This window comes from Berghia stephanieae, chromosome 1, assembly GCF_034508935.2.
Source record: "Berghia stephanieae isolate SIO BIC M18660-M18661 chromosome 1, UCSD_Bste_1.3, whole genome shotgun sequence".
Classification (NCBI taxonomy): Eukaryota; Metazoa; Mollusca; class Gastropoda; order Nudibranchia; family Aeolidiidae; genus Berghia; species Berghia stephanieae.
In genome coordinates this window covers 55,039,923-55,054,922 of record NC_088360.1, presented here as the reverse complement: position 1 = coordinate 55,054,922, position 15,000 = coordinate 55,039,923, and the positions used below count along the sequence as shown (strand labels likewise).

The window sequence follows — 15,000 nt, the reverse complement described above, 5'->3', positions numbered from 1 at the left end:
GCGCCTAGCATACAACTTGGAGAGTGGGGATTGGTGTTTATAAAATATGCAATTATTCCCATTGTACACATTGCATTTCGGGCACCATTTATTTGTAGACTTGCATCACCTTATTACGACCATACGAGAAGAAATATCACTACATCCCAAATCACTGACCTGGGGTCACATTTTTCTCCTACTCTTTTCCTTGTTGGTGAAAAAAGATATTTCGATCATTCCGCAGCGCATTAAACATGGTTAAACAAAGAAGTGCGCCATGAAATGCGCGTTAATATTGATTTGAAATAATCCCAAATCTGCTATTACTGAAATCCTTATACCTGTTTCCCCCTCAAGCTGCTCTATATGGGGACGCATCAACAGTTGTCAGTAGCAGTTAAAAGAGTGCTAGATCAAGTTATTTATTTGAGAGTGAGAAAAAAAACCCATGTCCCAACCACTTTGTCTTTTCCCACCACTCCTAATCAGTTTCTCATGTATCTCTGTCACTCTCTGACAAAACTCCTTTTTCCATCTTGGTCAGACAATTTTTGTTTCAAATATCGATGATTTAAAATGTCTCTCAACTTCTTAAAAATAATTATTAAAATTGAGATTATAAAAGAAGTTTCATGTGCTTGACATCTTGATCAATCGATAATAGATGGACAAAAACGTTTGGTCAAAGTGATGACAGGCAATTTGTCAGTGAACAGCATATTGCTCTATCAATGAATGGCTAACGTAATCATTGTACTTGACGTTACGTAAGGTGCATTGTATGTTCCCTCTTAGTGCATATAATACATTTATAAACAACTCTTGTTTAAGGGATTGTCTCATGGCTATTCTTGGACCCAGCACAAGTTCAACCTCTTACCGATACCCAGCCGGTTATACAATTTCGGTTTTCATCGGAAACCGTTCTCACTAGTGATAGGTACGGGAAATTTTGCCACTTGCAGGAGTGCCAAAATGATGTATGTTTATACTAATACCTAACAACCCTTTTTCTGTTTACAAGCGAAACACCTACACAAAACCGCAACGATGCACATATTAAGACCTAAGTATCGCTAAAAAAAAAAAAGTCGGGTACATTCTATTCTTAAGCTCAGTAAGTAAACACAATTGAGAGAATTGGAAAATCGGAATAAGTATAATTGAGTATTATATAGCGTTGTCAAACACAAAGTTTAGCCCCACAGCAAAAAAAGGCCCTAGGCTTTGGACAGCAACATTAATAGTTTTTGTACAAAATCTATACATCCATAATATGTTAGCACTCTTACGGAATATACAAACAACATCGTGAGAAGATTGGAATATATTGAGCAATCAGTTAGATACATTTGCTTTCTGAAATTCGATAATAGTGCTGATCGAGCCTGGCTGAGCCCTCGTTTTGAAAGTTTATGAGTTTCCAAGTGAGTACAGGGGAAAAACCACGGATGCCCGGTTTTGAAATTTCTGTGACTGCCCCTTTGAGTGATGTCAGAGTGTCTAAGCTTTCCCTTTGGAATGGAACGGCGAATAAAATTACAAATATTAAATATTTAAAGCTTATGAGTTTCCAAGTGAGTCCAGGGGAAATACCACGGATGCCCGGTTTTGATATTTCTGTGACTGCCCCTTTGAGTGATGTCAGAGTGTTTAAGAGTTCCCAATATGAGCTTTTTTAAAAATGAACTTTCATATTTTTAAATTTGCTCAAAGCGCTTTTACAAAGGGTCCCTGACCAACAGCAACACGTAACGTGTAGAACGAGACATAACGCCTGTTAGGTGATATTACAATTTTTTTTTCCGACAGAAACAACGCTGTTGACGGCCAGGTACTCATTTTACACCTGAGTACGGTGAGAGAATGTGAGTAAAGAGCCTTTTCCAAGGACTCAACTATGCGCCGAGCGAGGCTCGAACCCAGGACCCTCGGATCCGAAAGCGAATGTCATACCACAAGACCACATAGCCGCACTATGTGAATGGAACGGCGAAAAAAATTATAAACATTAAAGATTTATGGTTGTCGTTTTTCCGCTGCTCTGTATTTGTTTCCTGTATTATCTCCCCGTTTTATCTGGCACTGTTTCATACAAATGGTTTCAATCAATTTTAATAAAAACAGAGTTCGGCTTTGAGTAGAAAAAAAAAATCAAAACATACCTGCCTCAAACATTTATTAAGAGTAGTTCCGATTGGCAATCAAGGATGCTGTCGCTCACTTTTAAATCTTTTGTGGCTTGATAGAGTTTCTTTCAATTCATAATCATTAAAATTTATTTTTGTATTGATTTCATTATTTTTCTCATTCTAACTGCACTGCAGTATGATGACAAAACATCTTTAAAACTTTGGCCAGAAGCATTTTTACTTCTTATAGATTTAGATTCAAATGGCTCCCAAATTATCAAAGTCTAAACGCTAGATAATGTTAAATATTTTAATTAACAGTAGAAAAGCACGGTTTGTGATAGCGAACGGCTATGCAGGTTTAACAACAACAACAAAAGCAAGATTTTTTAAAAAGCAGTCCTTCAGAGTCGTAACCCTGTGGAACGGAGTTTACCCCGGTTTCTATAGCGTGATATGGACAATAGAAATTGCTTGCTACCCTTTGAAGAGGACGTCAGTCTATTGCAAAGTATGATCCGCCACATCAAAGAGATTCAGCCAACCAATCACTTCTGGGATGGACTGGAGGGGAGAGGGGGGGGGGGGGGGGGTCAGGCAAAAAATTTCGACTTCACTCAGGAATCTACCTCGGTCACTTTACGTGTAAAGCGAGTGCTCTAACAACTGGGCTATCGAGAGCCCCAGTATTAAATAAGATAGCGGTGTAAAATGACCTGATTAAAGTTAAATTGATTCCGTCTCTAAAGGGTTGAAAATTCTGTTCAGAAGAGTAGCTTTTCTTTTAAATCAATTTTGTTTTCACTTCTAGAAAACATACTGTACGATATTCCAGAGACTCTATGAGATTTGGGTCTAGATGCACTCATTAACAGGCCTGATAACCGAATGCAATTATGGGCTTGATTTAACTTTGCTGCAATGGGCACCTGTTTGCGTTGGTTTGAGAGGATTTCCATTGCAACCATGAGCCTAGAACAATTTGGGTTATCAGACCTGCAAATAAGTACACTTCGGATTTGGACATACATTACAATATATAGGGTCAACAATCATACTCAAGACTTGTAAAGACATCTGAGTGAACACTTCAAATGGCTTATCGTTTTTTTCTCTCTAGGACGAGAAACAAACTTTGCACCTTTTTATCACTTTATACGCACTGCGATGGACCCTGGGTTATACTTTATACACAAAAGACAAATTTTTTTAAGGAATTTTGTTTCAATTATTATCATTCCTCTAAAATTGCGTTTCTAGTTTTCGTGAATAGTAAATGAATAGGACAGGTTAGACATGAAAAACGGAAAAGACTTTCACAACAAGGGTGTCATCAAGTACGTCATATTCTGCGTGTGCTCGTCGCTACTACTGGGTAAGTGTTTTGTAAGTTGAACGCTTAAAGATTACCGAAAGCAACTCGTAAAATATAAAATTATTACAAGCCAAGAAATAAATAGTATCTGGAATTAGTGTAGGAATGCGGGACCTATAATGAATTTATTGATAGAATGCGTTTAAGTTAAATACCCGCCAGTTCTGTCAACCAGATGAACCATACCAACACACTTAATTATGTGTGACCTAAGACGTGCATAGTCTAGTCTCATTGAAAGAATTTAGTGAGCAATTATCACCCAATTGGCGGTATTAAACAAGGAAGTGGCTATTCAGTATCAGATACTGAATAGTGCTTTTCCACTATTCAGTATCCACAAGGAACTCTTTTCTATAGAGAGAGTGAAAAGTGGGACAATCTCGGTTGAATGTAAATAAACTGCTGACCTCCTTCCAGATTGAACACGTGCAGTAACTGACAGCCCGATTCAAAGTTGTAAAAATATTTTGATCGTAATTTTTAAATTTCTGCTATTGTGCAATTAACATATCTAGTTCAAAATATCAAAGTAAGAGTGGCATTCAAATACATTTTTAAATGTCTAAATAGACATGATTAAATGTCACTAAATGTTAAGTGACACCATGGCTTGGTGGATATAAGCTGTTTGACTCTGAGCTTAAGGTTCGAGAGTTCAAATCCCGGCTGGGATAACTTTTTTTTTTCCCCAATATTTTAAAATTCCTTCTGTCTATTGATATTTTTTAAACTTTTGTTTTAATAATTTTATTTGCTTGTAATATGCTTTAATGTTGATATTATACTATTGTTCTTTTATTATTATTATTATTATTATTATTATTATTATTATTATTATTATTATTATTATTATTATTATTATTATTATTATTATTATTATTATTGTTGTTGTAATCGTCATCATCATCATTATTATTATGATTATTATTTTTTTTAATCAAGTAGTTGGAGTAATTTAATCAGTTATCGATTTATTACGAATATCTTTTATGTGTTATAATCTCGTTGTTGTTTTTCATTGATGTGCTCTTCTCTTGTTTATTACTTTTTAAAATCTTGCTTTTTTCTCTTTGTCTCATTTGTTGTTGTTGTTGTTGTTGTTGTTGTTGTTGTTGTTGTTGTTGTTTGTTTGTTTGTTTGTTTGGTCATCTAAGACAAACCCGATTCATTATAAATATGTGGCCAGACTTTCTGCCATTTTTAATTGAGCGATGTACTTCCGTGAATTAATTGCCGTATTATATCAAAATTTACGTGATAATAATAATAATAATAATAATAATAATAATAATATAATAATAATAATAATAATAATGATGATGATGATGATAATAATAATAATAATAATAATAATAATAATAATAATAATAATAATAATAATAATGATAAAATTAATAATAATAATAAAAATAATAATAATAATAATAATAATAATAATAATAATAATAATAATAATAATAATAATAACAATAATAATAATAATAATAATAATAATTTAAATAGATACTGAATATTCGACTACAATTGACATCTATTTACCGAATACACGTGGTATTTTTAGAGGTGTTCCTTTTTTTACGAAACACGCCAGGAAGTAGGCAACAGCGGGGAGTGAACCTGGGACTGGGTTTCGTAAAAAAAAAGCAATTACTTTTTTTTACGAAACCCGACAATATCCGACAAAGTTATGGAAAGAAAGTAGGCAACAGTGGGGGAGTGAACCCGAGACTCAGGGAAGTGTACACTATTGGGGAGTAAACCTAAGTCTATGGTTTTTCGACAGCTTTTGGCGGGTTTCGTAAAAATGTAATTGCTTCATTCTCGTCTGGTACCCACCTCCCATAGTCCGGCTTCATTTCCCACTGGTATCCATCTTCCATAGTCCCAGGTTCATTTCCACTGTTAACCTCTTCTCACAGTCCCAGGTTCACTCCCCACAGGTGTACACTTCCAAGAATCTCAGGTTCACTCCCCTCTGTTGCCTCACTTCCCATAACTTTGTCGGATATTGCCGGGTTTCGTAAAAAAAAGCAATTGCTTTTATATGAAACTCGCTGAAACCCGCTGAAAACCAGAGTCTCAGGTTCACTCCCCACTGGTGTATACTTCTATGAATCTCAGGTTCACTCCCCACTGTTGCCTACTTCAATAACTTTGTCAGATATTGCCAGGTTTCGTCGGGTTTTGTAAAAAAGTAATTGCTTTTATGTGAAACTCGCTGAAACCCGCTGAAAACCATAGTCTCAGGTTCACTCCCCATTATTTGACTACTTTCCATAACTTTGCCCCATTTTGTTGGGATTTGGCGCATTTCGTAAACAAAAAGTAATTGCTTTTTTTTCCCCTCCAAAACTCACCGAAAACCAGTCCCAGGTTCACTCCCCACTAGTGTACACTTCCCCGAATCTCAGGTTCACTCCCCACTGTTGCCTACTACCCATAACTTTCTCGGATATTGCCAGGTTTCGTCGGGTTTCATAAAAATGCAATTGCTTTTATATGAAATTATCTGGAGCCCGCCGAAATCCATAGTCTCAGGTTCACTCCCCATTTGGTGTACACTTCCCTTAGTCTCACGTTCACTCCCCATTATTTGCCTACTTTCCATAACTTTGCCCCATTTTGTTGGGATTTGGCGCATTTCGCGATATTTTTATTAACTCTTTGTTTATATCACACCTATTACTCTGAACTTATTGCACTTCTTTTTTTATTCGTGCAGCTTTGAGTGTAACACTCCCTGCCTACACACCAGAAAGTCCCTGGTTCGAGCCCCGCTGTATGCGGCACAAAGTTGCATCCTAGGAAAACTGTCATTACCCACATTATCTAACCGTACTCAGATGTATAATGAGTACCGGTCTGCAACAGCGTAGTCTATTTTGAAAAATAAAATCCTGTGTAAGATTATTAACCCCCAATTCTTGTTGACATCAGACATCTTGATTGATGTATTATCCAATATTCCTTCATGGAATGCCTTGGCATTCAAGCCAGGTGTCAGCTGTCATGGCTCGCTAAACATGAAAAGGATTGCTGTTGGCTTGGGATCCATTGTTTAGCGCTTTGAGCACATTTAGTGACATAGTGCTATCTTAAAAGGGAGTCTTGCAGAACCATTTGGCCTATTAAGCAGCAATTATCCCGATTTTTATAGTGTGATACAGACATTAGCAATCACTTGCTAACCTTTGGATAGGACGCTAGTCAATTGCAAAGCACCTTCCGTCAAGTCCAACAGGCACAGCTTCCCAATCAATGCTGGGTAGACAGCGCGGGGGGGGGGGGGGGGGTGTCAGACAACAATCTCGAATTTACTTGGGATTGATCTCGATACCATTTGAGTGTGAAACGAGCGCTAAGCCAACTTGAGCTTTTGTGACCCTGCTCATAAAGCCCAAGCTTTGTTTTGTTGTTTTGTTGGTTTGGTTTTGGTTTGTTTGTAGTTGTTTTTAAGGAAAAAAGAAAAGAAAAGAAAAGAAAAAATGGAATTTCTTTTCTTTTTCTTTCTGTTTTGTCAGGCACTGTTTCATACACTTCTTCTCAGATTGCATTTTTCATTCTTTGAAGTTTTATGATAAAGATTTTTTAATAGTTAAAAGTTATCACAATTTATCCATATTTGAAGTTATTTCTTTAAAAATCGTTTGTTTTTAAAAGTCACTTTCTCAGTGTTAAGCTATAAAAGGCGACACAGCAGAAGTTCATGATCTTTAAACTATACAACGAATGAAGTTGACGTCATTCGGCTCTTTGTTACTGTTTTTAGACAACCAGTTAGGTGATTAGTTCTCACTATATAGTATCAATTCAACTAGGTATAGATCCCTCTTTTGTAAAAATGAATATATCACACTTTCTACGTCCGTACTGGTTACAGTAATAAATAGAAAAGTAGCAACGGGAACTGTATTCTCGTCTTCATTCACTCCACCATGAAAGAGTTCGTTTACCTGATCCAGCTAATAAAAAAGCACACCGACTCATCTTTAATTAGAAAACTGTTATTTTCCGCAATGATTGTTTTCTATTCTTAGCCACCATTACAGTCGCTTTACCTTATTGTTCATTGCGGTATAAAATATCTTATGATTTTTTTCCTTCATATTTTACTATCTTCACAATTCTCTGTTTTACGATTTGGCACTACTTGAAAGCAAACAATGATCCTGTTACAAAATGCCAAACTCGTGAAAGTGTCGATATTAGAAAAAGATGGCGAAAAAAGAGAGAAAAAAGGGCACACAGAGCAAAGTTTTATTTCTTAAGTGATATTTCCTCAGTTAAAGAATAGCATTGCTCACTACGACTTGGATGACCTAAAAGTTGAGTTATCTATGATATAGATATCAAAGATGATGAATGAATATTCTTGTTCTCAACTAACAACTCGTCATGATGTACACAAAGAGCAAATGTAAAAATTGAAAGAGCACAAAGTGGTCCTTCAGAGCCACCACCACCATCATCATCATCATCATCATCATCATCATTATCATCATCATCATCATCATCATCATCATCATCATCATCATCATCACCATCGTCATCTTCATCGTCTGGTTTTCTGAACCTCTTAAAAAGTTCAATTTCAGCTTCAAAATGCATTCCTTTAAGGGTGGTCAACGAACAACTTATTCGGATGTACACCCCTAAAAATCACGTTTATTATAAAATGTTGAACATACAAATCTTTGTGGAAAACCATAGATAATGTAAGGAGAGGATGGTCAACGGTCAACGTAGGTACACGCTTGAAAATCATAAAGTTATCAACAACAACAGCAAAAAACCAACTATGACTATGAAATAAATACCATCAATTACATTTTCTTCTTCTTTCCTTTACGCAAGGGTTGGGCTCTATTCAGTGCGATGTTATGAGGCAAAAGACAGGGGTTTATCAGAGAGAAATTATGCCCTGTTGGAAAGGTAATGATAAAATAAAATGAAACAATGGAAAAGTAGAATGAAAAAGCTTGAGTTTAGTTACCAGTTAACTGCCGTACTCTGGAAAAACTAATATTTAAAATTTGACCAGAAAACTCGTCCTTTTAAGTATCGATCGATTTAAATGACCGTCATCTTTGCCAAAACTCTCAAACCTGGGACTTTGCCGATATTTGAAGGACGAGTTTTCTGTCCAAATTTAGAAATATCTACTAGTTTTCCCCGAGTACGGCGCTGAACTAGTCAGTAAAGACGATTGGTGCGGACGTGTGTCGTTTGACTCTCTGACACCGTGATATTCTTTATGTTCTGATCTCCGGCACTGCTCAATACCATTTCTCATCATTATTGATACAATTGTCCGCTCCACACTTTTTCTATATCTTATTCAACCAAATAAATGCTAATATTAATTTTATTCATAGATCAATTGAGTATCGTCATTGTTTTTACATTTTTTGATCAATGGTATCTTTTTTAAAATTTCCGTTATGCATCCCGAAGGGGATATTTTTCTTTAGCATCTATTCCAAGAAAAGACTGGAATAACCCCGGCGTCAGCCGCAGTGCAGCGCCGCAAAGTGAGTTAAAGCTAGGTGACTTGCTCAAGGCCACATAGCGCGATGGGTAGTCGAACTCGGTACCTTTCGGGTACGAAGCAAAGAACGTACCGCTGAGCCACGCTGTCCCATAAAATAGCATTTAAGCTGATTTGTTGTAAAATAGACGACGAATGCACTCAAAAATCTATAGCGACGATGCCAAGGCGGCGGTGTCTTACGCCAAAATTATAACCTTTTCTTTATTGATACAAGCGTTGTTTTTCTTTTTGTTTTCTTCCGGTTAATTTCCCTGTATTCCTTTCTTTGACTTCGTTTCCGATCTCATCTTTGATAGTCGTCAATATCTCCAGGTGAATACACGAATTTCAGACTAGGGGTGGTCTTAGCCGCAGTTTCGCTGTTTTAAATATAAGTTGTGCTAAATTGGATGCTTATCAATGTTTCAATTAACGCTGTGTGTCTAGCCAAAATACTCACAACATCCGCCAGCCGGATATAACGTAACGACAACATAAAACGTTATGTAACCTTAAACGTTTATAGTCTGATTGATAGAATTTAGTGAGAATAACTCATAAAAATGGCTCGCAGAATGCAAAAATAAAGAGCTGAGTGACGTCGATTTCGTTCTTCCTATAGCACATTAAACGGATGTCAATAAATGTTTTTTTCGAAAGACAGATCGCGGGTTCTCAATCTGTTAAGAGACATAAGCAGTGAAATTTTCTCTCATGATCTTGAAATATCAAATGACTCGTGAGTGTGTAGTATTAACAAAATTGGACTAAAAATAGAGAATTCTCTTTAAATGTCGCACTGTGGAAAATCTCGTATTTAAAAATATTGGCATTTGGCAAGAAAACTCGTCCTTCGAATATCTAATGAACGATCTAAATGACCTTCATCTTGGCAAAAACTCCCACTCTGGGACTTTGCAAAGTCTTTCTATCTATCTATTTATTTGTCCTTCCGCCCATTCAATTATCTATCTATCTTTCTATCCATCTCTAATTCCACCCATTTTAATCATCTATATATCTACCCATCTATCAACTCGCCATTTCAATCATCTACCTATCTATCCCTCTGTCTATATCTATCCATCTATCCACCCGCCATTTCAATCATCTAACTTTCTATCTATCTATCTATCTATCTATCTATCTATCTATCTATCTATCTATCTATCTATCTATCTATCAATCTATCTATCCATATATCTATCGACCTATCTATCTATATATTCATTCGCCCATTCTATTGTCTAACTACATATATATATATATATATATATATATATATATATATATATATATATATATAGCTATCCGCCCGTCCATTCAACTATCTATTTATCCACCCATTCTATTATCTATCTATCTATTTATCTAATTATTCATCAACCTATCTGTATATTTATCTATGTATCCATAAATCTATCTATCTATCTATCTATCTATCCAAATATCTATCTATCTATCCATTTATCTATTTATCTATCTATTTACCTACTTATCCATCCGCCCATTTAGTTGTCTATTTATATATACGACTATACCCCCCCCCCCCCCATTTAATTATCTATTTTCTATCCATGTATCCATCCACTCATTCGATCATCTATCTATCTATTTTTTATCTATCACTCCACCAATCTATCCATCGCCCATTCATCTATCAATTTATCCAACTATTCATCCGCCCATTCAACTATCAATCCACCCATCTTTCCATCCACCCATTCAATTATCTCATTATTCAGTCGTCCATTTATCTGCCAATTCATCCATTAATCCACCCATCTTTCAATCCATCCGTTCAATCATCTCACCATTCATCCATCTAATTTATGATCTTCTCTCCTGCTCATCATTCAAAAACGATAAACGTGTACTGAAAAAAGCACTCAAATTATATAACTCTTGATGCACCATAATATGTTGGAGAGAAATTTGTACGAGTATATATTATTGACGTTTATGATATAGAGTATACTGTATTTGATAATATATAAGGCTTATTAGTGCTACTTCATATGTGAAGGCAAAGGGCGAGTGATGAGAGAATCCCTTCAACACGAGGTTAGTTTATCGAGACAAGTACCCCATCGTTTACTTATAATATTCAATAACATGCTATTAGACTATGTTTTCACGTGCAGGGTTTGGAGCGGGTGCGGAATTCCAAGTTTATATACAGAAACTAAATATAGAGCCATCGCCACCTTTGCATAGCCCTGAGGAAATATTTTATTTTAAGTTTATTTTATTTAAATGATTTTAAGCAAAATACATTCCGAAGATTAAACTTGAGAGACACATGTTTGTGTTAAAATTCAAAATCACGACGAGGAATGAATAAATATTGGCGTATTTGAAGTTGCAAAGACGAAGGAGTTTTAGTTCTATGAAATGATAATCCTAGTCTTTGGCCTTTTCCACACATTTTTATTATGCGTGAGCGCGACACAAAACAGAAAAACAAGTTGTGTTTTGTTTTGATTTATTTTGCTATTATTATTGTTGTTATTGCTTTTTTAAAAATGATTTGCAATGAAAATGTTGCATTTGAAATATGATATAATATCCGTAAAATTACACTTTTTGGTACAAGGTCAGAGAAAAATGAGAAAAAAAAACCCACTCCTAGAAAAAAGAGTGTTCAAATGATTCTTGTCAGATTGCATAGATGAAGCGGGAAATGAATGCGTTTATGTAATATTCAAGAAAATCGCCGCAATAGTAGATAGTAGACAGTACATTCCCATTTCAATATAAATATACACACGCATTATATATACATTTATATATATATATATGTATATATATATATATATATATATATATATTATATGTGTGTGTGTTTGTGTGTGTGTCTGTCTGTCTCTGTGTGTGTTTGTGTGTCTATTGTTCTATTTTTTGTTTGCTAACGATACTCATAGCTTAAAAACGTAGCCGTCATAACAATTATAAAATATATCACGACAAAGCAATGACAATTCCTCGCATCATTTAGATCTGACACAATCAACAAATGGTCTTACCTGCAAAGCTTGACTTCCAGGGCCTGCACAAAGACGCATGTGCCGCCATTCCGGCAATAAAAACGGTCACTGTATTGACACGGTACAACTTGACTGTACGTGACAGATAAGCGAGATTGGATCTGTTGACGCCGACGGGCTTGCCAGTCACGACCTCTTCTCGAGAGCTTCCGTCTTGCCCTGCGCTTGGTGCGGCTGAGGTAGAGCCTGAGGTAGTTGGAGGGATGCAAAATCCTTGACGCGTTCGCCCAGAACTCCTTATCCTCTGAAATTGTCTGAGTTTCTGCGGTGTGAAGAACGTCATACATGCCACGTAAATGGTCCTTGAAATAATTAAAATCCTCTTCGTTGTTGAGGAGGTCTAAAGGTGGAAGGTCATTAAGATCCACATCACTATCAAGTCTATCATCATTAACATTATCATAATCATCATTTGTAAAATCACTGTAATCTCCTGTGTCATTCCAGGAGAGCAAATCACTCGCATAGTTATTTGTATTATTTCTATTCGTTTTATTAATCATATCCAAATAACGATGAATATGTTTGAGCGCTCTCTCGTATAATTCATCCAAAGATGGTTTCAGTCTCTGGACATTATTTTGTATTAAAAAGATCAGAGAAGCATTTTTATCTTTTTCAATTTGTGTAAAGTCTGAATCAAAGTTAGAACCAGAAATTTGCTTTTGGGATTCTATAGGATCTAAATTCTCTGAATGTAACGTATCTTGTTCATCTCGTTTATTCTTTGAATTGTCATTTTTTACTACTTCCTTTTGAAAAAAATTCTGACGAGGGATTTGTATTCCAGAGTTAGCATTATTATTATTTACAATTATATTGGAAAGGGGTATTTTGAGCATGGTTGAATCATCGATAGATTTGGAAGTAGTTGACTCAACTATAACCGATTCCGCACGTTTTGAAGAAGGTTGAGGAATATCAATACGTGGAGTATAATCCTGGTCCTCTGCATTTCTTCTATTCGTTTTCTCTTCAGGCGTCTCACGTTTTACGCCTTGAAGTACAGTCTTTAAGTCTCTGCTAGATAATTTGTTACCATCCAAATTTTCAACGTTTTCTTCATTTTCAACATTCGACCTTGTATTATCAACATTTGACATTCCCATCCCATTCGAATTGGAATAGACATCTTCCAAGGATTTAAGTGTTTCCAAATTATTTTTAATATGTGCCGAATTATCATACAAAACAAATTCTCGTCTTAGCAATGCTTCTAAACCCCTGCTATTCTCATCGTCACGACCATTACTGGCAGGATACTGAAATCCATTATCACCACTGACTTCTTCATTGTTGCTGTTCATTTCTACTGGAGCCATGACTGGTGTTGGAAGCGATGCGTTGGCCAGGCAACCTGTGAAGGAGTAGGCAAAAACTGCTAAGAAAATACCCAAGCAAACCATGCGACCTGACGGTACACTCAAGCCGACGTTTTTTACTGCTGACAATTCGCCCATGGTAGCCGTCCGCGCATTTTTGATGGTCACTCCCAAGCGCGTTCGGCTCACCGGTGGCAATTGCAGAGCGATTGCATTACTCTGACAAGATACTCTTAAATATTTATATACCCTGATGATCCTTGGGTCATGGTTGAAGAAACAACGCATGTACGTTCAAAATAGTGAAGTTCTGATGTGCAAAGTGAAATTTATATCCGTGAAACAGAAGGATGTTAATTATGCAGGATTCTTTTTTTTCTCCTAAGGCTGAAATGACGTAAAAGAGTGACGTCAAGACAATGTACTTGGTGATGACGGGATATTGGTACCTGGAATAGTGACGTTGTTTTTACGCAATTGCGTGTTAAATCGCTTTGGCGACAAGTGGAACAGGTCACAGGGGATATTAGGCGGTCAGAACGGATTAATTATTTATCATTCCACTGAGACCAGAGACCTAATGTCACTGTGCAAACAAACAAGTCTCCACGGACTTCAGTAAAGGTCATTCTTCGTGGCTTTTCATCGGGATAGGCATAAATGGAGAAGGTGGTGTTAGGTGCTATCCCTTCGATCACAAGGCAAATTTAATTATATTATTGATGTTGTTGGTGGTCGACCGGTGCCTCCTGCTAGGGGTGTGAAAAAAAACGATTTGACGAGAGTGAGTGACAATGAGAACGTGGATGGAGATCTTGCAGCAGATTGAACAAGTCCTCAGTCGAATCGACAGGCGTGGAATTAATTCCTTGTAACGACCGATAACTGAAATAAACAAAGTGAGAAGACGTCACATCAGTAATTCCACCTCACCATTATCATCAGCAGAATTAACTTGAAGTTGTTGAATTATTTACAAGTTGAAAGTCTGTGGAAGATGAAACAGAGTATGATATCAATAATTATTACTGTACAAATTTTTTAACAAAAGGTGCAAAATGAGTACCTGGTCGTTAACAGCGTTGTCTCTGTCGGAAAACAAGTGTAATATCGACTAGCAGGCGTCATGTCTCGTTCTACATGTTAAATGTTGCTGTTGGTCTGGGACCCCTTGTAAAGCATGTTGAGCACATTAAGTGGATATTGAGCTATATAAAAGCCCATGTTTAGCTTAATACATTCATCTTAACCAAGTTAACTGTCGTACATTGAAAAGACGCATATTTCAAAATTTGGCCAGATAACTAGTCCTTCAAATAAGGATCGATTGAAATTACCCTCAGCTTGGCAAAACCTCTCAAATCTGGGAACTCGCGAGGACTCAGGTTTAAGAGTTTTGGTCAAGGTGAGAGTCATTTAAAACGATCGATATAATTTGAGAAAGAGTTTTCTGGGCAAATCTTTAATTGTCACCTCCGCCCAACAACGAGCAGCTTGGTTCTACACAAAGAAAATCGGTACTTTTTATTCTTCATGCTGGATAGAACTTTTTCATTTGGCATGTGATCAGAATGTATAAAAGTCAAACATGATCAGATGTATAATGTTT

General features: G+C 36.3%; 1 protein-coding gene across 3 annotated transcripts in view; it reads right to left on the bottom strand.

The window, feature by feature from the left end:
- LOC144977890 (uncharacterized) overlaps positions 1-15,000 on the bottom strand; it is a 65,468-nt gene that overhangs the window by 43,896 nt on the left and 6,572 nt on the right. For 2 of the 3 annotated variants that reach the window (XM_078923316.1, XM_078923299.1), the window contains exon 3: positions 12,049-14,379. In XM_078923316.1, coding sequence (XP_078779442.1) covers positions 12,049-13,679 — 1,631 coding nt within the window. In that variant the 5' untranslated portion in view covers positions 13,680-14,379. The remainder of the gene's footprint in view (positions 1-12,048; positions 14,380-15,000) is intronic. The other variant, XM_078923307.1, reaches the window with a different exon arrangement.